Source organism: Ictalurus punctatus, chromosome 1, assembly GCF_001660625.3.
Source record: "Ictalurus punctatus breed USDA103 chromosome 1, Coco_2.0, whole genome shotgun sequence".
NCBI lineage: Eukaryota > Metazoa > Chordata > Actinopteri > Siluriformes > Ictaluridae > Ictalurus > Ictalurus punctatus.
The window spans coordinates 20,623,947-20,651,654 of NC_030416.2; the positions used below are offsets into that span (position 1 = coordinate 20,623,947).

Here is a 27,708-nt window from a genome sequence, read left to right on the forward strand (position 1 = left end):
TTTATTATGGTATAGAATTTATTAAGGAAGTATAAACAGAGGTTTCCTGAAATAGCTTTAGACCCAGCCATCCTGCAATGCTTACTTCATAATCAATATAGTCTACATTAGAACAGGAACTCATTCATTGGCAATTAAGCATTTTAAGACAAATATTCACAAAGCTTAAATGTTTTAAAAGAATATAAATTTAATCATCAGAAAAGGTATTAACCAAATTAGCTCAAACAGGACAACTGACAGACTGTAATAGAAATAAAATCATTAGTAGCTATATATAAGCTAGCAAAACACACGAGATCTGTTTCATATGAAGTGATATCATATGAAGTTCTAGGCTACATATGATAGAACTTAATGGCGCTAATCAGGCAAAGACAGTTTGAATCCGAATCGTCTGAACTGTGAGAAAAGGCTGAAGATTACATCTACTGGAACAGAACAAAATAATTGCCAGAATTACAGTGAAATTGCCAAAACAGTATAAAATTTGATAAAAACAAACAAACAAACAAACAAACAAACAAACAAACAAACAAACCATACAACAAAGGCATACATGTGCTAAAATTGTGTTCCATCTTTGTGCAAACACACAAGTTCCCTCCTGCCTTTAAATGGCCTAAAAATGACAAACAAAAACAACAAAAAACAAAAACACAAAAAAACCCTAAAATGACTTTCGTAAGATAAAATTTGCCCTATATATATATATATATATATATATATATATATATATATATATATATATATATATATATATATATATATATATATATATATAAAAACAACATATTTGGTTACTCAAGTGTTATAATAATAGCATGATTGTTGGTAGTCATATATCCAAAATAAACTTCTTAAAAAATATCAACATGAGGTTAAACAAAATGATTGTGAACAGTTTAATAATGCTAGTGTGATACTGGAATTGCCATTTGTCCTCTGACATGCATCACTAAATTACTCTCCTATTGAATGTAGCCAACATGTGTTCTCTGGGATTTTAAGGTTCATGGTATCATAGGTTTTTGCTAGCTTAATCAGTAATTATAAAAAACAAAACAAAAACAAACAAAAACAAAAAATAACACAAAACACACATGCACACACACACACACACATATTGCTCTGATAAATATCAAAAACAACAGCAACCATAACAAGGCAAATATAAGCTCCATGATTAGTGCAGACTTGCACTGATATCAGCATATATAAAATTCCCAACACTCATCTACCAAGTCTAACAAAATTGTGCATAGAATCATCATAGTCTGTAAATTAAACAACAAAACATTAACATTTCATAAATAATGGGAGGAGAGGGTGGATGTAAAATCGATGCAAAGGGAAAGGTATTTGAGGAGAAGCCATAGTAATAAATATTAAGATGATTTCAACTGGGCCTCTTATAGGTTAACATATATGGTATATATTAAATGTATAAGAAAGTATGCTAGCTTCTTATTTAAAAAGACTATTAAGGCTAGATCTGCATGCACTTTTCTTCTTCCTAAAGAAGTCTGGCAACTGAGGAAAGGAGGCAACGTCTTAGTTAATGGACACGGACGTCATCAGAATAATAAACTCTTAGAAAATAAACTGTCAAAAGAAAAAGGCAAACATTGGTAGCACAGACAGTAGCAGATAAGTAGCATGTGATGTCAACACATATTTTGAATCCAGACTGTAATTTTAAATTAATTAATGAAATTAATCTCTAAGGTTGTGTCATTCTTTCAAAATAATCACAATCTATTACTTAACAGGGATAAACCAAACAATAATCACTGGCAAGCCATGCCAACATAACATTCATTTGGCCCCAGGTGGTGAGGTCAGTCGATTGTAAACACACCCCAACTCTGTTCCAAATCCTAAACCTCACCATAAATATCCCTGAAATATACATTCTTTACAGAGTAGTGCCTCCACAGCCTCTGCTCTTTGTCAGACAGTCAAAAAGTGTCACACTCTTTATAACATTATCAAAGCATGTAGAAAACTATAATCACAAGTCAGATACAGTGAAAACACTTCTGTTACTGAGATACAATAATGCACTGTGAAAATTCCTGAGTATAAAGCAATTATATACCTGAGCATTACACCAAAGACAAAACGGTACATTCTTCTTTTATATACCTGAGGTAGTTCCAAAAGCAGCATTAGTAGGAACCTATTCATCTCATCAATTTAGTGGTATGATTTACTTGTAAGCTCCATCCAAACCTCCTCTGTGCATGCTTGCCTCAGTTGGTAATCTCTGTGGGTGGAGGGGAATAATTCTTTACTTCTTCCTCTCCCTTCAAAGAGAAAGGTGTTTCCTGAGAGCCTGATGAGGACTGCTGGGCTTTGACTGGGCAGTTGGCAACCATGTGTGAGACACTCTGGCAGAAATGGCACTTTTTTGGCTGAGGAGGCAGCTTGCACTCTTTTGCATGGTGGTCTAAACCTCCGCAGTTGTAGCACCTGAGAAACAGAGATTAAATAATTCCTAAAAGACAACATGACACTGAAAGGCTGAGACACTAATTCTCTAGTTATATTTCTATTCAAATAAATAAATAAAAATACTGCTTAAATGTAAATTCACAAAAGGGAAACACCCACAAGCTAGTAGCTGAGACACATAGCTATCCAAGATCAGTGTGGCTTAATAAAGCTCATAAATCCTTGAGCTGTTTTTCATTTGTACATTCATCTTCTGTAACTGGTGTTCATGTACGTGCAACTGTACATGCTATTTGTTAAATCTGAGTATTGTCTTAATCAGGATAATATTGGATTATTGTTGTCCATGTAAATGTACTGAGTGACACTCAGGGGCAATTTAGCATTGGCAAATCACTTACTAGCATGTTTTTGGGAGATTTGAGGAAACCAGAGAACCCTCAGGAAAACATTGTTCATTGTTTAAGATATTAATTTGCTTAATTTAGATTGAGCGGTACTGACTTAAACTTGGACTAACTGCCAACTGTCAATCAAGACTACTGTTTTGTCAAGGCTAATTGAAAATTATTGAAGAAGTTTAGCTTAAGGCACTTACATGTAATCCATGATTTTTGACTGCTTTATACTGATTTCCATCAAACATGTTTGGTCCAGAACCTGCCTGGTGAATTATTAAATCTGCCACCATTGATCTGGCCAATACCTTTCACTGGCAAACAAACTAAATGTAAAATCTGAATTTTTATGCAACTTGCTAAAACCCTAATTTTTTTTTAGCCATTTGCAGCCACTGAATAGTGTCGGAGAGGGTTGACTTTGAAAAGTGGTTTAGGTCATGGCCACGCGTGGCAACATGAATGACAGATGGGTGGTGGGTGCACACTGTCACTACTGCATTATTGCGTATGCAGATGAGGTCATGTGGGGACATTGGGGAGTGCAATGATGCTGCTGGTGGTTTATAGGCACTGAACTGGGAGTCCACATGGGTCCACCATTGCAGCAGCTTGGGGGTGAGGATCAATCACAGTAAGCGTGTGCAGAAAGTCTATAGAGCCCTTTGTTAGAGAAAAAAACTGCAATGTTAACCTATGAACTATGACTTCTTGCTCCTCCAACTTCACCCCCAAGCACTAAACCTATGCAGTTTCCATAGCAACACTGACCCCTAACCACTTTCAGGCACCTACATCTGTTATCACTTAAATGAGCTGCTGTGTTTCTTCTTGACTGCATCATGGGGCCTGAACAGTAGCATATGAAACAAAGATGTGTGTGTGTGTGTGTGTGTGTGTGTGTGTGTGTGTGTGTGATGAAACCAAGATTTCTCACACGGGGCAAGAAAGTTAAAACAGAACAGTGATCTATTACATTTTGACATTCTTACAAAATTTACATTTACAAAATGTTAAATTTTTTATATTTACAATATTTATTGTGCTGCATAGCAGTGAATTTTTATTGTGAGCCTAAAGAGATCCCAACTCATAAAAATCTTTTCCAGCCTTCTCTGTATAGCTTTTATCTTGCTACATGTCCATGTTACAAGGGTGAAGCATATGGACAATGCTGCTCTAACAAAAGCAACTTGTTAAAAGGTACCGTTTGTCATTGACAAGGATGAATAATCACGTTAGACAGCTGTGGCACCTCTTAAAGGACCAATGTGGTCCAAGGCAGTTGTATCAAAGACAGGTCACTTGGGACTATTTGAGGCTGTAACAATCCTTACTCAAATTCAACTACATTTTGTTCTTTGCCATAACCAGAGCTGACTGACCAAGAGGCCACAGGATACACCACTAACATCTGTTCATATTGATAATCCAGAGAGAGGTCCACATCATCAGGTATGCTGTGGAGTATATACAGTGTGAAATTCCTAAATCTTGGTTAGGAGTGTACAATCACGGAAAGATGGCAAGTTCTAAAAATTTAAACCAGAACCTGCATAAAGATACAAGGCAGTGGTCTAATATGTTAAGGATAGCCACAGTAATTGGGGGTGGATGTTAGGGTAAAGCTATTGAGTAGAAATGCACTACTGGCAAGAAATTTTAAACAGTTATTGATCCAGGTCACATGTCAAGCCAGTCTGTTTGACCCCAACCATGAGATGAGTTGAGGATACAGTGAATGGGGGCACATGAGATGACCACATAACATTACAAATAAAACTAAAGTAAGAGGTTAAGATTTCCACTTGCAATGCAATAAAACAATGACATGCACTCTTTCAGATTTAAAGTTGTGATGTTAATCCCTCATGTACAGTTGCTTAGACAAAGCCCAGTACACAACAACAACAACAACAGCATCCTACTTTGGTAAAATAGTACTGTTTGTGATTAATGCTCAGTCTATTCACCTGTCTCCCTTCGAGCGGCGTTTCTGGGCACTCTTGCCTTTGGGTCTCTTTTCACTGCCTATACAGTGCACTCCTCCAGGCCCTGTCACCCGCACAGACTCCAGGCCCTTGGAAGACTTTTTAAAGGTGAACTCAACATTCTCACCTTCCTTCAGACTCCTAAATCCCTCCATGTGTAGCTTACTCTGAAAAGAAATTAATATTATTCATCAGTAATTACTATAGAGAATCCTGACAGGAAGTAAAACATCCAAGTCTACTAACACATGATCTAAGACATAATGAAATACATTGACAGCAATACCTTAAAAATCAACTCTAAGGAAAACCATTTTATTTCCAATTCAGCATTGATAGATCCACTTCAGTCCAGTAACTCCCATGAAATTTATATACAAATATGCACAAAAATGTTATTCAAGCTGAAAAACCTAGTTCCTGAAAGTTTCTGCTAATCCTCTATATTCAAATCTATATTCTATACAGATATTACTGGCTTTGTAGTCATCTGCATACAGGTAAGACCAAATGTGCATCAATTCAGAATTCCACAGCTACACCTGATTCTGTGCTGTAGTGAGAGGGGTTACAAACTTAGAGGATAAGGTAGAATGTGTGTTAACCATGTCTGTGTTTCCTGGAGATTCTGCATTCCACACACCTCATAGTAGAGTTTCTCTCACACATACCCTCCCCCAATACCACACACCAATGGCTTAATTCCTCTCTCAGTGACACTGACCACTAAGTTGGATGGGGTGAGGGCCCAGGAAAATTCCTTAAATGGTTTCTCAGTACAGAAGCATGTAGAGGTAGCCTAGAGCAGAGGTTCACACCTTTAGGCCTGGAGATCCCACTGTCCTGCACAGGTTCAAATTTTCCCTGCTCCATACACTACCAGTTCATTAGCTAATAATCAAGCTGGATCACACATCTTGAGTAGAGTACAGAAAATGAAACTGTGCATTTGCATGGTTTCACATACAAATGGCCAAACTTCTAAAAGCCAAATTTCATGCGTTTCATCAACATCAGCTCAATGGTAAAGCCATGTTTCTCTTACTGATAAACAATTCAGCTTGAGAAATACTTGAGTGTAATTGTTAAAATTTTATTCTAGAGAAAATAGACACATGCACAGCCTAGATATTTTAACAATCATAAAATAAATAATTACAGCCCCGGGTCAGTGAAAAGTGTCAAGAGCAATGTTAACTTAATATAAACTGGGGACAATGAGATATTTAATAGCTGTGTGTGGCATAGGTTAGGTCAATACCTCAACTGAACAAAGAACTTACTCCATAGTTATATAAAACACTATTCATACAAAGTAAAGAATCATTTAGGTGTCAAGTCTGCCCTAAGCCTTTCAATGGTAAGTACTCATTATTTATCTATTGTGGCCAGCAGACTGCAATAAAATAAATATTCAGTGGAGAACCTGAACTGCAGAATTTAAACAAAAACATAAGCCACTTTATGTCCATTGAATGAGTTTGAAATAAACACAATCTGTAATGGATTCATACTGCCCAATAATTGACATATTTGAGAATAAACAATCAAAAATGGTAGTACTTATAGGCTAGCAACAGTTAGGGGTCAAATGCAATATCCCCGTTTTTAAAAGCATCACTTGCTGGATATGCATTACTCAGTCATAATAATAATAATAATAATAATAATAATAATAATAATAATAATAATAAATAAGACAACCCATAATACAACAAAGAATTAAAGATTATATGCGTGTCTAAAATGGTTAGTTTAAAAAGTATTCCTAATGCTAGACATGGGGTAGCGATAGAGAAACCTTCATCAAGAAAACTCATAGAATGGTGCCTTGGAAAGACGAGACAATGTCAGCTTTATTCTTGATCTGAACTGTGAAGGGCCATTATGTGATGTAGTGATGAATAACTCTGATTACCTGTGAAGCTAGCCATCTAAGAAAATGAGGTGTGGCCAGATATGTGCTACATTTAATAAATGTAAAAATGCTTGCTGTCATCTTATTGTACTGTTGTGAACTTTGAATGATAAAGTTGAAGACATTGTGTCTGTGATGATTGTGATGTTGACAACTGTGATTAGGATTGTGTGATTATTAACATATAAGTAAACATTGTGCAGTGAGAGTTATAGGACCTAAAGAAATGATTTCCATTATATCAGTGTTTAATTTCAAAATAAATAAATAAATAAATAAATAAATAAATAAATAATTCTGTGCGTCCTGGATGTAAAGTTCTGCAGGCAGTTAGTGAATGTTGAGATGTTGTGTGTAAATATACATTTGATCATCAGTATATGATAGATGAGGCCGTTTTGATAAATTATGTGTCCAAGAGGCAACATGTAAATGTTAAAGAGCAGTAGTCCATGTACTGAATCTTGTAGAATACCACAAATTACATTAGCAGGTGGCAAGCCCCTTTACAAGGACAACATTTTGACTATTACTTGTAAAATATTGGAACTAGGTCAGTACAAAGCCAGTTTAACCAACAGTGTTTTGATATGGTTCATGTGATGAACTATACCAAGTGCAGCACCAAGATCCGGTAACTGGTTAGTGTCTGCACTAATGAATATTAATGCTCCTCTCAATCCCTAAAACATCAGTATGGAACCACTGATTAATCAACTACCTACCTAATATACCTACTTTCAAAAGGGCTCCTAAAGCCCAATCCTGACCTTATTATAAAACCTCTTCTTCCTGCTTGTTTTACAAAAGGATTATCGTGTGTGTCTCTCTGAAGAATTATATTGTTATAAGCTACAGTTCTTTGCAGAGCAACAAACATTTGTTTGTTTTCAAATCATCCAGGTAGTATAAAATAGTACTGGCAGCTTTGGAAAATTAAACACTAAAATGTTAATCAGCAATTAACTCGACCACCACCACAAAAAAAAATCCTTCTACATAGGAATTCCAAGGAAAAGCCATAATGGATTTTCAGAAACATTTTGTTTTAAAATCCTTCTAAATAAATGGTTTTGATCTTTAGCTCGCTCTCTCTATAGACGTACTGCATTGAATTGTGGGTAACGTGCCATCTTATGAGGATCCCCCTTCCCTTCTGCATTGAGTTTGAGACAAGTGTTTTGGTTTTCTGTTGTTACTCGGAAAACAAAATAGTCATGGTAGGTCAATCCTACCTACACACATCTATTCTATACACTTACACACACGCATACATAGATACATACACATACATAAGAATTTTTTGTTTAATTTTCTTATTAAGGAGTAGAATTTATTATTTAAGGAGTCACACATGGCTACTTTGAGTAGTAGGGGAGAAGTAGAGGAAGACATCAGCGGACAATGGGAGGGATGGCTCTGTAGATAAAGTGGGGGTCGGTCATGGGTGTGAAGAGCACTTTTTATTGGGATACAGCTTCCTTTGTCTGTGTCCACAAAGGCTAGCAGATCCCAGCAGTTAATGTTCTCTGACATGCTGCTCCTAATTCTGGCCCACAACAACTGTAGTTGCTACACCCCAGCATGTGGACCACCCTTCACCACCAACTACCATGCATTGATAATTATGCCTGACTAGTTATTATACTGAAGTTCCTATATTTGTAACTTAAAATGTTTTACATGTCTTTACTTTTTTCAGATTGTGTGCTGTGACAGGGAGAATACGCTGTATATTAAAAAAGCAATGTATTTGCCTCTATTTCACACATATCCATCGATATTTTATAAAATCTATAAATACGATGACTTGTTACAATTTAAAAAAAAAACATGTACACATTATGAAGCTACAGAACATATCAATGGCCTTAGATTCCAATTGGCTGCTTCAGGAAGAATGGCATATCTGCAGTGGGTTTTGGTGACTTTACTTTCCCACTGCACGGTACGGCTTGACTTGACTCGCTTTACGTTTCTGAGCTTGTTTTTCCACTGCAGTTAGTGCTGGCTCAAAGTGGGTGCCATTTTCCACTCGCCTTCATGCAGGAATAATGTTGCATTATTGAAGCAATATTCACATAAAATACAGAACCACTAATTAAGGAGAAGTCCCTATTCCCTCTGTGTGTAGCTCACATTTACTAATGGCTTGGCTCGCTTGTAACCTCGACCGATGTGGAACTAAAAAAAGTACTAGATACCAGGTACTATCTGCAGTGGAAAGCCTCCAAAAAGCGAGCAAGTCGAGTCGAGCCATACCTTGCGGTGGAAAAGTGCAGAGCACAATCTCCTATGTCTATCAGCTATTAGCATACTGTAGCTTGAGGGGTGGGGGGAAGGGTCTCACAAAGACCACAGATAGCCCTTAATGACTTTTCAGCAGAAACCTGGAGAGAGGAAACCAGGATGAAAAGGTGCAACAAGAAACAACACCATTACATTTTCTTAGGGGTGGAGGCAGCAGTTTTGCATGGGAAACTAATTGGCAAAGGTAAATTTCCCAACATAGGTGGGTCATTTCAGGACATTCTGGTTTCCTCATGTTGTTGCCACGATTCTATAGTGAAAATGTGTTGTCTGTGTGCTTTTCTTACCTCCACAACAGAGTTTTTATTCTGATGGTATTATTAGTCAGTGACCTAGTGATCCAGTATCAGGATGTATTTATTGATAGAGACTTCAAAGCACTTCTGTAAGTAGCTCTGGATAAGGGCGTCTGCCAAATGCCACACATGTACATGATTCCAGTCATCAGTCCTATCACAAGCGTTATCATTTGTAGTGCTTTCCAAGCACCAAGAAAAAAAAAGACGTTTCGGGAGGTGTGGAGGTTAAAATAATGAAAGAACAAAAAGAAGTGCTACCTGGTGGACAAACACGTCGACTGGAGCTTCAAGTGGTTCTCCCTCTCGGCTGTTCATAGACAAGAAGCCGAAACCCATCCGCACATTGAACCATTTGCAGACACCGATACCGTGGAAAAACTGCGCGTCTTCCTCCATGCACTGTCCTTCCTCTTTCTCGGTTTTAGCGCATCCTCCTGCAATGAGATATAATGCCATTAACAGAGGGGAAAAGGAAAATCATAAAATACAAATACAGACCAATTTCTAGTTCATCAGAAACCAACTAAGGACAAAATAAGGCAGTTCTCCAAAGTATTGCTGCATTAAATTAACTAACAACCTGCTTAAATTTTCCACTGCCATTCTTCATAACCAAAACCCAAAGAACAAAATATTTGTGAATAGCCTGTTAGGACTTTTTTCTTCTTCTAGGAATTAAAGAGCAAAGATAATTTTTTTTTTAAAAAATCTACTATTTTAATACATGTAATATTTCAGTTAAATTCCAGCAAGGTAAAATCTGGATTTAAATATCAGCAACATTTTCCTATTTGTAGGCTATAAAATGGTTATGCGTTTGGTCGACCTATATATATGAACGCCTGAGCAAATTCGTGTTGTAGGGGGTGTGTGAGAATTTTCATCTACACGGATACAGAATCTGAATATGTGGTTCAAAACGTTACACACGTTCGCATCCAGAAAACGTAAATAATTTCGTTATACATGTTTTTATTAAACACAATTATTTACACCATACACCGTTGCAAACGCACTGTCCGGGATACACACAATCTACAGTGTCGGGCTTTGGGCCCCTGCAGGTTTCTGTCGACTGTTAATCTTTTTTTTTTTTTTTTTTTTCCTAAAGTAACAATATAGGATACAATTAATTATAAGGTCGAAAAATGGCCATTTCACCTTGAAAATCGTAGTGTGAAATCGAACCCATCTTCAGTGAAATAAAACCTTGCGTTGATTGTGTCCTTTTTCCCCCCCAGACCAACGTGGCCCTTCACGACAAACCTTATCTTAAGCCAAAGGGTGAAGAAAACAAAGGGAGGCTTGACTCGTCCTTCAGGAGTGAAAAAGTGGGAGGGTCAGTGCGAAAGATTTTGGGAAGAATCCCTAAAACCTGACACAATGTAAAGAAACCCAACCCCCAACCACCCTAATCGTGAGAACCGCTACCTTGATAAACCTCAATCACATTCACCCATCACCATGTCCACGTACCCTCAGCCATGGCTTTCCCAGCTCCAGTCGCAGGGTTGTTTCTTTTCCTTTGAATCCCAGTATTCGATTTCTGCGTTTAAAAAATAAGGGTTTTTTTAGATCGTCTCTTCTGGTGACTGCACCTTGGTCTTGTTGTCACTCTCTTTACGGTCCCTCTGCATCTAACGACCCGAGTCTCTGTTTCGGTCAAGTCCACATAATTCTCTGTTCCTCTTCCCTTCGCGGTAAACAACGCATACCATAGTGAATGAGTGACTGGCCCCTCTACTCGAAGGAGGGACCAATCACAAATGGGGGCCAGTGCACAGCAGGGTCCGTGCGTGAAAATGATCAACACCCCCTCCACCACACCACAAAGCAGAATACGCAGTGAACACCTATAATGTTGTTATATGTCCTGCTGGACTTTATGAATTCAGCTATGCAGAGTTTTCTGCCCTAGCTCCCCCCCTCTCTGTTTGCTCTAACACACCCGCTTAACCTGGTAATTAACCGGTGAGTTGAATCAGGTGTCAGGCCAGGGAAATCACAAAACTGGCGTCGCAGGATTAAAAATAGCTACACATGTAACCTATAATAGTTATACCACAGGTTCCCAACCCTGGTCATGGAGTAAATTTCCCCACTTCAACTAAGCAGGGGCTGTTAATTAAGCTGATCAACTGAATCGTGTGTTAGAGAACGGAATACACGAATATATGTAGGACAGGAGGTTTTCCAAGACCAGTGTTGGGAACCTGGAATGATAAGGGATCCCGCCCTCTTGTGGTCGAGTTTGGTAACTTCATAACTATCCAGGCTTATACTGGAAAGACAAAGATAACCACAACGCTTTGGCATGTTTCTTTTAAAAATAATTTTTAAAAGAAACATTTAATACATTAAAAAAACAAAAACATTTTGTATTGTTTACTCATGCATAGTCTTAAATGCACTTAGCGGAAAGGGTTTGGACACTCTTAGAGATTGGTTGCTTAGCAGAGCTTTGAGTATTTAATCTATTGCATATAGGCTAAACATGGTTTACAGCTGGATCAGCCGCAATAAATAAATTGATCCTGTTTAATAAATAAAAATTATTTCCTTATTTTTTTATGATCAAATAGCCACGTAATCAGCATCGGATGGGCTGAACAGCACTAGAGAAGCATGTGGCTTGAAGTCAATAAAAATTTATTAACATGTACAATATACACTATAGTGAGCTCTCAAAATAACAACACCCACTGTGTTGTTGGCCTAGGCTATATATCAAGATTATAAACCTTTAATGCTGGGATTACGTAAACAAATATATATAAATATTTCTAAACAATGTTTAATGTTCAACAGTAGACCAAATAAATATTTTGTCAAAGTAAAAGAAGTATTGCTAAATCGGGAAATCGAAATTCTTCACATGAAACGTATAGGATCGATTAAATTAGACCTATTAAAATGGAATTTAAACTAATGTTCCTATAACACTAAGGTTTAACATTTTAACAGGCCTATCAATAATATGTGAATAATGAATATCAACTGTAACTCACTAAAGAGTCGCAATTTTTTGTTGATCAGATTTACTTGGTTTCAAGGATTTCGAGTTAAGGTCCACATGATTCAACCTCAGAAATGTAAATAATAGCCTACTAACAGAAAAGCAATCAGCGTTGCTGAACATTATTATGTTATTTTTTATCTTCTACTGTTTGCCATTTACCTGTGATTAACATGCGGTTGCCCTGACCACAATAAATTCGATTTAATTCAGTTTGAAACTGTTTATAAAGTTATAAAGGCAATCAAAAGTATTTTTCGTTTAAGAACCGAAAACCTTATCCAGCAACTACTTTTAGAAAAAGCTCCGGCTATTCCTCCAGGCAAAGGTTAAGATCCGCTACACATCATGGATCAAATAAGGACCTTAACGGCAAATCACTCCATTGTTTTTATTTTTCATTTGATAAATTCATATTCCAATGACTGATTAGATATACCTACATATAGGTTACCGAAGCCTAGCCAGCACACTGTTAAATGGAAATGAAAAAGATTTTTTGTATTTTGAAATCCCAGAGGTGCTTCATTGGCATGACGTTTAACACAGGATAAACTCTTTGCAAATCTATCATCAGTTAAAATGCAATTTAGAGTGAAAAAATGGAGCGTTCGCATTTCCTACAACAACCACCACCAACAACAACCAATAACCCCAGCTAATCACGTAATAGGATAATATAATAGGGATACAATAAATAGGGATAATTATATGAATTTATTGGTCTTGTGTGGAAATTCGTTTACTTGGTTTTTAGCTCTATATTGTATAATTTGTAAAACGGTTATCATATACAATTTCCCATCTCCTTAATTATTGTTGGTAAAGAAGAACAAAAATAGCAGTCACAAAGCTTCAGACCGACCTCATATTCAAGCAATGAGAGTCATATCCACAATTTCACAATTATGTGTCACATTTATTTAGAAGACCAGTAATTCCTGAAAACAATAGATGAATATATATATACCTTTTTAGATTTCGTTTTGTTAATCTTAAGTGCACAGGACCTCTTGATTTCCTATAAAGCATAAGTTGAACCTAGATGAAAGCAGCAGGCATCCACCACCCTTCCCCCTTTCTAAACTCAACTAGATCATCAATATTAAACCTGATTTCATCTGCATGTCAATTTATCAAGCCTTTGTTTCCAAGGTGATGCAACGAATAGCACCCAATCAATAAGCCCTATAGCGCTCTCTCTCTCTCTCTCTCTCTCTCACACACACACACACACACACACGTACGCTTTGGTTTTATTGTCTTTGTGTTTTCAGCTTCCGAACTGCAACACATTTAGAAGGTTAAAAACTCCTTAAATATACAAAGAAGCCCTTGAAAAACCGTTGAAGAACCCATGAGTGTAAAACTAATCTCAAAGTTCATATATCCACATGTAGAAATGTACTCAGTGTTTGTGTGTTATATATGTGTCTTAAACCATTTTTGGACTTATTAAATTAGCATACTAGTTGTGACTCAAAGTGACTCAAATACACTTGATTAAAGTGATTACCTTTGTAAAAGTAGGTATTTTGATTTTATTTAGATTTTCATGAATGTAGCCTATTATTTACTAACATAGAACATTCAAGACTAGTAATCTGAATACTGTGAAAAGTCAGGCCCTTGAGGATGGCTCTTGACCCTTAAATACTAAGCTGTGTAGTCTAGTTCGATTGTATCATTAAAACCAAATTTAAATTGAATGAAAATTTTTTTTAAATGTTGCCAGTATAAACATGAGTGGGTGTCTTAGCAAATTCTCACCAATCCCAGCTCATATGCTCAGAGAAACTGCAAAAACCCACAGGCTACATCTAGGTAGAGTAATCAGTTATCAGTTCATGGCAGCACATCACTAGACTGATCAAATATGCATTTAATGGAAGTGTAACAATAAATGTTTCCCTTCTTTCCAAAACAAACATGTTTACGTTTGCACCTAAAATTTCCACCTAAACAAGGCACACTATTTCTGGAACAGGGTTCTTTGCACAAACAAGACCAAAATGAAATAATAGCTACATCCTGCAAATAGCAAACCAGCACATCAACAACACGTAATACTGCAACTGCTCCAACATCATGGACAAGATAATTTTCACAGTTCAGAACAATTTATAACAACATAAAACATGATACTTTTAATGAAAAATCATGGATGTAAAAAGAGTAAGGGTAAACATTGAAAATGTGGATTGCACTCTAGTGGTCATTGTGAATTGTTTACATATACTTTAAAACTTCTTTTCCCCTCAAGAACTTAACATAGTCCTGTATTTATAGTATATAATATTAATACTATAATATAATATGATATAATATATAAATGTTTATTACACCTAAATATTATCTGAAATATCTTTCCCCTATTATTTCAATGTTAAAGCGGTAGGATTTGAATACTGAATAATTTTTGGCACTTGTCAAAAGGCAAGATGTTCACATTTCTCCTAACAAGCTTGTAAATCAAAGTCTACTGTATGATGACCTTCTTCTGTTTCATCATTTAAAAAAAAAATACAACAAGAGGTGCTAAAATCTTTCTTTTTAATGAATACTGTGAAGTTTTAGTGTTTGAGAACCAACATCACTGATTTTTGCATAATAAGGTATTTTATAAAACACTGCAGAAGGCATTACATTTTCACCTATAAAGAACACTTCACTTGTTACAGCAAGGGTTGATAATGATTTTTAAATTTGAAAAAAGTGGCCCCATGTGGGGGTTTTCCCATATTGTGTAAAACAGCATTCTTCAGAGTGCTAATTAACCGATTTCTATAATGTTATATTAAATCTCTTCTACACAGAAAGGGCTGCATCAATCAGGCGCTGAGCAAAGTGACTTAGCTAGATGAATGGCTTAGCTGACATATTATTGGCCCATAGTTATACCACTTGTGTGTTAATACATTCAGACCTTGATTGAGTTATAACATTATCATTCCCTTTCTTCATTTCCTGTGAGGTTTATGGGAAAATTCATGCACCTTATGCAGTCCCATTTCGATAAGTGGACATTTTAAGCACTCTGAGTTTATGGGTTACATCTTTTATGTGCTTGATCATGTTTATTTTTCATGACGTGATGATGCTTACAATTCTGCTACTGCTACTCAGTGCATCTGCAGTCCCTAATGAAGATGTTTAAGAAGGGTGGCAGACCCTGAAGGCTTTTCCTACATCTGCTCAAACAAATATGAGAGGATAATACATAATCTCACAGGAGCATACTGCTGAAACATTATAAAACAGTATAAAATATGTAGAGAATGAGAGCATAGGAACAGAGACTTTACTATGGCATTCATCTTTCAATTAGCCAAGAATATTGAATCATTCACAATGTAGAAATATCATTAGTGACAAACAGCTTGAAATTGTGAATTTGATACAGAATATTCAAGAAAAGACAACTTTACCTGCTCTGCCACTGTGCTGCCAAGTATCGAAAAGTTTTTCCAAAGTATGGTCTCTGCATATTTGAATGTTTCCCTGCTTCCAATACAGCAATCTTTAATTTGAAAAGACCAGTGGTATGTTTGTACCCTATTCAACTTCCATCCTGTATAGTGCACGATTTTTACAAATTTTTGTATGTCATAATTAGAGGAGGCTTAGTAGTTAGCACATTTGCCTTACACCTCCACGGTTTAGGATTCGATTCCCACCTCATCCCTGTGTGTACAGAGTTCACATGTTCTCTCTGTGCTTCAGGGATTTCGTCCCTCAGTCCGAAGACATGCATTGTCGGCTTATTGGCATTTCTAAATTGTCTGTAGTGTTCAAGTATGTGCAACTGTGCCTTGATATGGATTGGAGCCCTGTCCAGGGTGTCTCTTGGTATACGCTCCAGGCTACCCACGACCCTGTGCATGATATGGAAAATGGATGGAAGTCAGAAATGTGTATGTCCAAATGCAGCATACACTGCTTAGGATTCATTCAGTCATCTTCAGTAACTGCTTTATCCTGATCAGGGTCATGGTGCATGGGCTACTAACTGAACCGCTTTCCAATGTTTCCTAATTCTGGTCTTGGAGTAGGCTATCCTGCCATTATGCACTGCAGCGTTATACCTACTCTGACACACATCAGCTCAAGCTCTAAACAACATCTTACAGCATTTCCATGAATAGAATAGAGTGAGGGATAAAATGTTCCATGCACATATACATTGCACTGACCTAAAGGCTAACTGAACCAGAGGAAACACCGCCCCCTAGGCGCGCGCACCCTTCTAAGGAAACTTGAACTGCACGCGGTGAGCGCGCACGGAATATGCAGCGACAGTGAAATGATGTCCAACTGCTAGCGCTGGTCTACTGCTCAGATAATATGCGGGATGGGAAAGCTCTGTATACACAGCCGTTACGCCTCTGTGGTACAGCTTTGTTCTTTATGGTGACTGTTTCTGTGCAGCTAGCACAAAAACATAATTGGATTGCAGGTTTTTACCGGATTTAGGACTAAAGTGAAGAGACACAACCTTGGAAATTGCGCTTTGGCTTTAATACTGGTCAGAGACCGTCTCAGTTTACAGTGTTTACTTTCCGTCCTCACATTTAGCTGTTTTGCCTGTGGAAGTAGCCAATACAGATTTGGAGTTTATTAGCTTCAAGTATGGATCAGCAGTAACGCAGTCTCTGAAGTATCCTCCGCAATCATGTAAAGGTTTTCATTATGCAGTGCTGTTGTGTCCACATTTAGCCTGAGGCTGATGTTCAAGTGCTGTCCAGCTGAACAAGTTTCATTACGTTAAGAAGGTCGGTGTGGACATTTACGCGTAGTTCTCACCCTCGGAGAAAACTGTCGTCTGCTCGTTTTCTGATTTTATTTTCACGTGCATTTTTGAAAACATGGCTCGACTACGGAGAAGATCTTGCGTGCTTCTTTTTCTCTTCGCGCTCCTCGTGCTCGGGACTCTGATGGGATTAAGGACTCTGAAGCCGAGTGATGGATTCTCAGATCGGGACCTTTTGCCCATCAAGGGGGAGAAAGTTGACAGGCGCTCCGTTTTTAGCGACGTCCCGTCATCGGCCGCTCAGGAACGCGTTGTAGCAAGTAATGCAAAAGCAGCCGGCTCAAACCCGAGTCTGGACAGAGGCGTATCCCACGACATCCATATATTTTACTACACCTGGTACGGGAACCCGCAGACGGATGAGAGATACTTGCATTGGGACCACATCCTGGTGCCACACTGGGACCCAAAAATCGCAGCCAGTTATCCCAAAGGAAGGCATGTGCCCCCTGAGGACATCGGCTCGAGTTTTTATCCTGAACTGGGGCCGTACAGCTCCAGGGATCCGGAAGTGCTGGAGTCTCACATGGAGCAAATTAGCACGGCAGGGGCAGGTACCAACCAGTCATTAGGCTACTTATCTCTTTATCCATACTGATCTTTGTGTGAGCCTTTTATAGTTCAAGTACAAGTTATGGTATAGGCTATGCACGTTTGCAATATACAGTTGACTGCATACCGGAAGTTCAGTGTTTTTCATAATGAGAAAGCGACAGAGGGACTAGATAGAACTTTCATAAGTAAACATTTCTCTAAAGGCTTGCTGAAAGAATCTTGCAAGTGCTTATCTGCACAATAGCCTACAATCTGTTAGGCTACATTAAGTTTTCTGAAGCATGCACCATTCAAAGAATTTTTTTTTTTTTTTTTTTTTTTTTTAGGATTTAGCAACTCACGGTATAACAGGTTCAGAGGACGGCCTAACAAAAACAGTAAAGCTCAATTTCACCTCATTACAAAAGTAACGTTTCACTAGCTTTGCAAAATTCAGCACCAAGTAGTGAACAGCTCCATATTTCTGGCTTTCTGGCTCTACAGTAGAATTTAGAGAAAAACTCGAACCTGTCACATAACACGATTAAATATTTATCAACACTATTTAAAGCACGCTGTTGTTAAAAATACAATTAAACTGTAATGTCTTTTTTTTTTATTTTTTAAAATAATACCATTAATACCACACTATTAAGATGATCATATGGTTAAGGCAAAATCATTGTTAGTGTGATGACATGGTTATAATAATTTAATTTATGCGCCTTTTGTTTAAATTATGGGGTTCATGGGTAATCCACTGCACATGTGTGTGATGGTAGTCGTAGGTCATGTGACACCTCAAAATTGCCAAAAATTCACAATAAAAAAGTCAATTTTAATTAAAGGAATTACATTTAAGTAAAGGAATTACACTGAAATTAGTGTTGATATGCATTGTGAACAGTGAACCTGTATTATCTCTAAGGTGTGGTGGTGCTGTCCTGGTATCCTCTGGGTTTGGCTGATGATCATGGAGAGCCTTCTGAAGATTTGGTTCCATCAATCCTGGATGCTGCACTCAGGCACAATTTAAAGGTTAGCATGCCATTTTGAATTAGCAAGTATAGCTGATTTGTTAACTTCTTAATAGTTTACACATTAGAAAATACTGTGTATTGCAAGAAGGTACTAAAAATGCTGTATACAGCGCTGCGAAAAAATATTAAACAGAATAAAAAGATTTATACTGTTTTTGCGTATCTCATACTAAATAGTTTTAGATCTTCAAACAAAATACAACATAAAGCAAAGGCAACCTGAGTAAACACATAATACAGTTTTTTATTGAATCAAAAAAAGATATCCAACACCTATCACCAATATGAAAAATGAATTGCCCCCTTAAATTTAAAATCTGGTTGTGCCACCTTTAGCAGCAATAACTGCAACCAAATGCTTCCGATAACTGGAGATCAGTCTTTCCCTTACTTCTAGGACAAGGACTTACTCCTATGCTTTGGATCATTGTCTTGCTGCATAATCCAGTTGCGCTTGAATTTCAATTTATGAACTGAATATCAGACATTCTCCTTTTGGATTTTCTGGTAGAGAGCAGAATTCATGTTTCCCTCAATTATTGCAAGTTGCCCAGGCCCAGTAATTTTGGAAGGACAGTTATTTCTGGGAAGGTTCACTGCTGTACCGAGTTTTTCCATTTGGAGATAATGGCTCTCACTGTGGTTCTTTGGAGTCCCAGAGCCTTTGAAATAGCTTTTAGTACAGCTGAACCCCATTATGAATGCAGTTTCAACGATTTGGGGAATTAGTAACTACAGGGCAAATAACTTTTCACACAGGCCCACTTGGTATTGGATAACTTTTTTGCTTCAATAAATAACATTATCATTTAAAAACTGTATTTTGTGTTTATTCAAGTTGCCTTTGTTTTATCTTAAACTTTGTTTTAATTTCTGAAACAGTTAATATGAGATATACACAAAAACAAAAGAAATCAGGATAGGTGCAAATACTTTTTACATAACACTGTATTGTGTATGTTCGCATTAGTGGTATGATGAGGAGTGTAAGGGCTGAGGAACTGCTGCAGTTGACTGGTATAGTGACAGTGAGCAGGTGTTCTCCCGTTCCTCCTGCCATTATATAAAGCCCCTCATCAAACTTTAACCCTGTGTGGTCTGTGGGTTGGATTACACTCCTTAGTAATCCAACCCATGTAACTTCAGAATTCTCCTGCTAATTAAGAGTGGCTGAAGTAGAAGCTCTAAGAAACAGTAGTTGGTGGATTTCCTTGGTATGGTAAAATGTTCAGTCAATCATAAAAAACCAAAAAAACCAAAACAGGTATCTGATGACAGCAGTTTCCTAAGCCTAGATGAATGGCTGATTCAAGTGCAATTTAGCCAGCAGATGTATCTGACTGGATTGACTTTTAAAATAGAAAAGGTGTATGTATATAAATATCTGGACAGCAGTGCTAGTGCCATGTAATTATGTGCTCATAATGAGCAGTTGGATAGCCTAAGAGTAATGCCTAAGAGTAAGAGACAGTTGTGTAAAGGCAGTGTTCTCCAACTGAGCCCCATCAATAATGTACAATATGTGTTTGCTCAGTGCCCGCTCATTTCAGCACTCCCCGTCACTTATTGAGATGTGCTATGGCCTTTCAGTGTGAAGTCAATGGATCTATTACCTGGAAAAGATATTTTTATAAGAAATGACCAGTCCAGTGTTTAAAATTTTATTAGAAACATACTACAGGTCAAAAGAAAGCGGGAATTGTAAAAAGTATTCAACATTGAAGTTGAATTTCCAACCAATAATACACAAAAACATGTTTATTGACACCTAGTGTAATTAAATTAATGTTTAATTTAATATTGTTTTGTAGTGAACTCTTACTCTAACATACTGTGTAATGTGGGAATAGTTTTCATGCTCTTTGTTGCAATTTCATTGTGCAATTTTAAAAGAACTGCTTACTTTTATCACATCTGCTCTAGTTAATCAAGCCTTTTCTTTCAAATGTAAGAATCAAGGCCTTGTCTCACAAAGCATGATTCATTGGTTAGCTAGGTACCTTAGGAAGCTTACTGTTATAGAAACAGCTTAGCCTGTACAAACCATCAGTTGAGCCCTTGAATGCATTTTGCATATTCAATCAGATGATAATGAAATATATTTAGCCATTACAGTGCTGCTTTTCTGTATATCTGCATAAATTTGACCTAAAACATAATCAGATTTTCACACAAGTTCTAAAAGTAGATAAATATAATCCAATTAAACAAATGAGACAAAAATATTATACTTGGCCATTTATTTATTGAGGAACCTATCCAACATTACATATCTGTGAGCAGCACAAGTATGTGAACGGCTAGGTTTAGCAGTTAATTTGAAGGTGAAATTAGAGTCAGGTGATTTCAATCAGTGGGATGACAATCAGGTGTGAGTGAGCACACCGTTTTATTTAAAGAACAAGAATGGGGCTCTATCAGAGTCTGATAGCCACAAAACATATTTCTGCATTATGTTGTGTACATGTTGTGCATCATGGCACGAACAAATGAGATTTCTGAGGCTCTCTGAAAAAGAGTGGTTGCTCCAGTCTGTTCATCAGACTGGAAAAGGTTACAAAACCATCTCTTAAGAGTTCAAAGTCAGACAGATTATGTACAAATGGAGGAAATTCAAGACCACTGTTACCCTCCCTGGGAGTGGTCGCCCAGCAAAGATCACTCCAAGAGCAAGATGTATAATAGCCCATTAGGTCACAAAGGAATCCAGGGTAACCTCTAAGCAAACTGAAGGACTCTTTCAAATTGGTTAATTTTAATGATCATGAGTCCACTATCAGGAGAACACTGAACAATTGTGTGCATGACAGGATTGCAACTAGAAAGCCAGTGCTCTCCAAAAAGTAAGAAGGCAATTAAAAAAATGTTTTGTAGACAGACGAGACCAAAATAGAACTTTTGGTATAAATGCGAAGTGTTATGTTTAGAGAAAGGAAATCAGTATTCCAGCATAAGAACCTTATACCATCTGTGAAATATGGTGGTGGTGTTGTCATGGTTTAAGCCTGGACAACTTGCCATAATTGATGGAACAAAGAAATCTGACTTGTACCATTGAATGTAAAAGGAAAATGTCAGGACATCTGTTTGTGAAACGAATCTCAAGAGAAAGTGCAGCATGCAGCAAGACATCGACCCTAAACACATAAGTCATTTACCAAAGAATGGTTAAAGAAGAATAAAGTTAATGTTTTGGAATGGCCAAGTCAAAGTCCTGACATTAATCCAATAGAAATTATGTGGAAGGACCTGTAGCAAGCAGTTCATGTGAGGAAACCCACGAACATCCCAGAATTGAAGCTGTTCTGTACTGAGGAATGGGCTAAAATTCCTTAAGCCGATGTGCAGGACTGATCAACAGTTACCGGAAACATTTAGTTGGAGTTATTGCTGCACAATGGGGTCACACCAGATACTGAAAGCAAAGGTACAGATAGTTTGACACCAAGGTAATATTGGATCATCCTCCTCAATAAATAAATGACTAAAATAAATAATTTATTTTTCTCATTTGTTTAATTGGGTTCTCTTTATCTACTTTTCAGACTTGTGTGAAAATTTGCTGATGTTTTAGGTTATATTTATGTAGAAATACAGAAACATCTAAAGGGTTCATAAACCTTGGCTTGTAAAAACAAAAGAATTTGCCTCGCCATTCTGATACTTTCGGAAGGGACTATGAGTACAAACCTAGCATAGCATTCAGCAATTTCAGAATGTAGTTGATTTTTGCTGGCATCATTGTTTTATCTGCCTCACATTTGCACTGTAGGATTTCTTCTTCTGCTGCAGAAAATGTCATGTTATCAGTGACTGACTGTCCACTACCATAATATTTATGGTGATGGGTGTACCTAATTGTCCCCAGCTTTCTGTGATAACCTTTGTTTTTAAATATCTCAAATACAGTTATGATATTTAACATAAAAATATTTTGTGATCACCGTTAGGTTTTTACTAGAACATAAAATGGCTCATTCACTAGGTTCATTCATCTGAGCAAAAATCAGCCTGGCTCTTTTGCCACTCTCAGCAAAAAGGATGCATTTATTTCAGAAATGAGAAAAATAGTACAATTATCTGAAAAAAATTCCATTTTGATTAAATAGATGTGCAAACAATACTTTCATTGCCCTGTCTTTTGACCCACACATACAATCTACTGTCAAGAATTCCTTTTTTCATCTCAGAAATATCGCTAGACTATGCTATCTCCTGTGACTGAAAGGCTTATGAACACTTGTATTTTCTCGTATTAATTACTGCAACTTCTTGCTGGGTTTCCTAAAGCCACACTAAATAAATTGCAATATGTGCAAAATTCTACTGTTAGGATCCTGACTGGTGTCAGGAGACATCACTCCAATACTGAAGTCCTCGCACTGGCTCCCGGTCAGGTTTTGCGTTGATTTTAAATTCCTTATGCTCACGTATAAGGCACTGCATGGCCTGACCCCTCAGTATCTGTCTGCACTTTTAACTTTATACTCCCAAGCATCATTTGCGCTCCTCTCAAGCTGGTCTAGTGGCTGTCCCGCAGACATGGTTGCGATCTGTAGGGGACAGGGCTTTCTCGTCCTATACTCCTAGACTCTGGAATGCACTCCCTGCTCATATTAGGGATGCACAGAATTTGAGCATTTTTAAATCTAACCTAAGAACTAATTTTTTTAGGTTAGCTTTTTTTAATGGCTTGGAACATTTTGTATTCAAGTCTGTTTTTGTATGTTTTGTGTTTTTATGTGATTTAAAAAAAAAAAAAACATTTTCTTGGTATTTTCTTATTGTGTAAAGTGCTTTGAGAAGCTGCTTTAAAGGGGGTATATAAAAAAAGTTGATTATTATTATTATTATTATTCTACAGTTAATTTTATATACCTGAAAAATCTATGTATATAAAATATTCTTATTACTTTCCACAGTGCTTCTTTGGTGCCTGGACTACTTTCTGCCTATACATTGCAATACGACTTGAGCAATCATTAAATTCAACTGAGAATATTGCAACTGCACAAAGACATAAGATGTTAATACAGAGTATATGTATATGTCTGGATATGCATGAGGCAGAATTTTCTTATCATTATCATATGCCGTTATATACTGATTCATCCCCAGGTAAGTAAGTGTAGTTCCACCCCCTCCAAAATGCCATACTCATTTATTTAACGTGTCAGACTGAAAATGGTTGTGGCCTGCATCACCTCAATCCATTAGTACCTTTCTGTTGCAGTTTTATGATGACATAAGAGACTTTATGTCTAATCTGGAAAGCTACATGGACTGTAAATCACACTCCCGTTCCTTATGTCTGGATGGATTCCCCCAACATCTATTACCTGCATTTAAACTGATCTTCCAGTTGCACACACACATTGGCTGCATATATAATAAAGCATATAAACACAACACTTTACTTTATGTTAATCTGACATAAAATAACACCTACTACTATTATGATCATTTTAGACAGAAACATTTTTGACAGAAAAGGTTGTGAGAAGGAAAAATTGTTTAAACAAACTGTTGTTTCACTGATGTTGTGAAATAATTCATCATGCTAATGGTAATGTTCATAACTTCACAGAGCTTCTCAAATTGCTGTTTGTCTAATGCTGTCTTATTATTATATAATAGTATTATATATGTCTTATCTGCAAAGGACCACTGTGGCTGCAGGCTTTTATTCCAACCAAGCAAGAGACAACCCTGATAATGATTGAAGGCAAAGATGAATAGGTTAAACAAATGGAATCAGGTGGGTCTCCTGCAGCCACACTGGCCTTTTGTGGATAAGATTGAAGACCCCGATTTAAACCTATGCTATTTGCTCATCTAACTCACTGACCTGACCTGATGAATCTCGATTTCTGCTGAGGCACACAGATGAGAGGATCAGAATGTAACCCAAACTGGCTTGTGTCAATAGTCCAGGCTGATGGAGGTGGAGTAATGTAGAGAATATTTTCTTGGCACATGTAGGGCCCATTAATACCAATCAATCATTGCTTGAATGGCACAGTCTATTTGGGTATTGCTGCTGACCATGTGCATCCCTTCATGGCCACAATTTACCATCTTCTAATGGCTACTAATAGCATGATAATGCACCATGTCACAAAGCAAAAGTCATCTCAAACTGGTTTCATGAATATGACAATGAGTTCATTGTTCTTCAGTGGCCTTCACGGTCACGGATCTGAGTCCAATAGAACACCTTTGGGATGGGTTAGAACGGGAGATTTGCAGCATATAAGGGCACTTAAAAAATCTGCAGGAATTGCATGATGTAATCCATCAACATGGACTAGAATCTCAAAGGAATGTTTCTAACATCTTGTGAAATCCATGCCAAAAAGTATTGAAGCTGTTTTAGGAGCAAAGGTAGGCCCTACCCAGTATTAGTATAGTGTTCCTAATAAAGTGCTCTTTGACTGTATGTAATAGAGGGTCTGGTGTTACGCAATGACACTATCTGCATTTGTTTAGTGCTCCAAATATCTGTATATGCATTTAAACCTAAACTGGGTGTGGCCTAAACCAGGTGGTGTTTAATTTTTTATTTTATTTGATTAGATATTTTTGTAATTAAATATGAACCCCCCCCAACCACCACCACCACCACCACCATACCCCTGGAAATACTGGAAAACACTGGAAAAAACCACAGAAGTAGAAATGCCAGCTGTCAGCATGGTCTGCGACTGTTCCTCAGCCTCAGTTACATTACTCGAGAGATGTGTGTGAGACTGTTTGAGATGTGTTTGAGATGTGTGTGAGACCTGCTTTCATGTTAATATTTTTGTATGTACCTGGCCACCATGCAGTTGCCATGGCCCTGATGGTCTTTAAGGTTTATAGCTGACTTTTTACATTAAAGTAAAAACCTCCTGCAACATTTTTGGTTTTTACTGTACATGGGATCCCAATCCTGATGCACACCTCTAGGCCTTGTGAACCTTTCTTGTAAACGTTCTAAAAACAAAAGCAGCAGTAATAGTGCACCCCATATTCATATCTGTATCTGTTTAGAACACATTATCTTTTTAGTCTGAATAATGTGTTCATATAGAGTTACAGCACTAATATGTACTTTATTATTCTTGAACATAAATGATGTTATAGCTCTTGTTAAAGCTCTTTTCAGCATAGAGGACACACAAACACAGCCAAATGCTTAACGGTATGGCTGCATGAATACATTTCTGCCTGGTGTAAAGAAAAGCCCTCGGTTGCAATTAAAAATTTAAAGAGGTTAAGGCCACCTTGGGCACAGACAGAAGGAAAGATGAATCTTTCTTTGTTAATTCTGAACATTTTATACAGCTACAGTTCTGAACCTTTCAGATGTGAGGTCTTTTAACCTTAAATGGTTTGGTTACCTTGGTGAATTCTGAATGCCTTTTTGAATGTTACTGCAGTCACCAAGGACACCAAGCCTGCTGCACATCTAAGCATATTACATTTGTTCTGTGTTTGCTTTTGTATTGAAAGGAAGAAGAATTAACCAGATGATTATGGAGGTCTTGCAATACATTACATAAAGGAACTTACTTGCCAGGATTTACTGTGTACTTTTGCAGGTGGCATTTCATATCCAGGCATATAAAGGAAGGACTGATCATAGCTTACATAACAACATCAAATACATCATCGACAGGTTGGTTTGAAATTTTGACATTTACCTAGTTTGCATTATACTTTTTAAATCTGTGCAAGAACCATGAACATGTAAGAAGTCATGCAGCTTAGTGAAAGTATTGTCCAAATATAATGCATGGAATGTCTCACTTTGCGCATGTTGATCACTGGGGTAAATTAAATATGTGCATTTAGGTATGGAGATCATGCGGCTTTTTACCGCTTCACCATCAGCAATGGAAAAGTGCTGCCTCTTTTCTATATCTACGACTCTTACCTGACTCCTACTGAGGCTTGGGCAGAGTTGCTAACCTCTACAGGCTCTCATAGTCTGCGTGGAAGCCCATATGATGGTGTTTTCATTGCACTCATTGTGGATGAGAAACACAAGCATGACATCCTTGCTGGAGGATTTGATGGGATGTATACATATTTTGCTTCCAACGGATTCTCCTATGGCTCCTCTCATCAAAACTGGAAGGGCCTCAAGGCCTTTTGTGATGGCAACAACCTGCTCTTTGTGCCGAGTGTGGGCCCTGGCTATATTGACACCAGTATACGGCCCTGGAACAACCACAACACTCGCAACAGAGTGAACGGCAGATACTACGAAACTGTTCTGCAAGCAGCACTGAACGTGCAGCCTGAGATCGTCTCCATCACTTCCTTCAATGAGTGGCATGAGGGCACACAGATTGAGAGGGCAGTACCTAAAAAGACAATCAGGCGGGTATATCTGGACTACCAGCCACACGAGCCCGATCTCTATCTAGAACTAACCAGGACATGGGTTGAGCAGTTTTGTAAAGAGAAAAAGCGATGGCTTGTTTGACATGGAGTTAATTGGAATAGTTTGGAACAGACCTGTTTGCTTTGGTGTATTGCAGGATGCTGTATATAGGCATGATAAATGGGAGACTTCAAAAATTTGTACCAGTCTCACAAGCTCAATTTGCATCTAGAACAGACGAAGAGAAGCCCTTCGTCTGCTAATCTTCATTAACTACAATGCAGAATGTCAAAGGAACATAGTGACCCTTACAATAAAGAGTGTGGCAAGAAGTGACATCTCCATGTTGCAACACATATTTAAAAGAAATGGTCTTTTCAGAGAATGTTCCATACATCAACAATATATGTTCTGAACTTAACCAAGATAAAATTATCTCTGCAGTAATGCCCCTTCATAATTTGAATGAATAAATGAACGAATTAATAAATAAATAAATTGATCTGCATTTTTTTTGGGGGGGGGTGGACATTGAAAAAATAGAACAAAAACCAGCCCTTCAAA

The 27,708-nt window shown here is 37.4% G+C and overlaps 2 protein-coding genes across 3 annotated transcripts; one reads left to right on the forward strand and one right to left on the reverse strand.

Moving 5' to 3' along the window:
- Positions 1–804: 804 nt before the first annotated feature.
- lin28aa (lin-28 homolog Aa) lies at positions 805–11,558 on the reverse strand. Of its 2 annotated transcripts, none has more exons than XM_017461665.3 (4): positions 10,850–11,558; positions 9,632–9,807; positions 4,829–5,013; positions 805–2,475 (listed from the first exon to the last, which is right to left on the reverse strand). In XM_017461665.3, exons 1-4 carry the CDS (start codon positions 10,857–10,859, stop codon positions 2,256–2,258), a joined length of 591 nt encoding a protein of 196 aa, XP_017317154.1. In that variant the 5' UTR covers positions 10,860–11,558; the 3' UTR covers positions 805–2,255. The 2 variants fall into 2 exon arrangements, with proteins under 2 accessions (XP_017317154.1, XP_017317071.1); XM_017461582.3 differs by lacking the exon at positions 10,850–11,558 and adding an exon at positions 10,535–10,716.
- A 5,696-nt stretch (positions 11,559–17,254) lies between these two features.
- On the forward strand, positions 17,255–27,652 carry LOC108263230 (glycoprotein endo-alpha-1,2-mannosidase-like protein). The gene is made up of 4 exons (XM_017463843.3): positions 17,255–17,753; positions 18,662–18,771; positions 26,357–26,433; positions 26,610–27,652. Exons 1-4 carry the CDS (start codon positions 17,255–17,257, stop codon positions 27,244–27,246), a joined length of 1,323 nt encoding a protein of 440 aa, XP_017319332.1. The 3' UTR covers positions 27,247–27,652.
- Positions 27,653–27,708: the final 56 nt, after the last annotated feature.

Excerpts from the sequence above, each read along its gene's own strand:
- LOC108263230 (XM_017463843.3), top strand. The coding sequence starts at position 17,255 with ATGGCTCGACTACGGAGAAGATCTTGCGTGCTTCTTTTTCTCTTCGCG. Across the intron at positions 17,754-18,661 it reads AATTAGCACGGCAGGGGCAG|GTGTGGTGGTGCTGTCCTGG; the intron begins GTACCAACCAGT and ends ATTATCTCTAAG. Across the intron at positions 18,772-26,356 it reads CACTCAGGCACAATTTAAAG|GTGGCATTTCATATCCAGGC; the intron begins GTTAGCATGCCA and ends GTACTTTTGCAG.
- lin28aa (XM_017461582.3), bottom strand. The coding sequence starts at position 10,565 with ATGGGTTCGATTTCACACTACGATTTTCAAG. Across the intron at positions 9,808-10,534 it reads TTCACACTACGATTTTCAAG|GAGGATGCGCTAAAACCGAG; the intron begins GTGAAATGGCCA and ends ATCTCATTGCAG. Across the intron at positions 2,476-4,828 it reads CGCCGCTCGAAGGGAGACAG|GTGCTACAACTGCGGAGGTT; the intron begins GTGAATAGACTG and ends TCTGTTTCTCAG.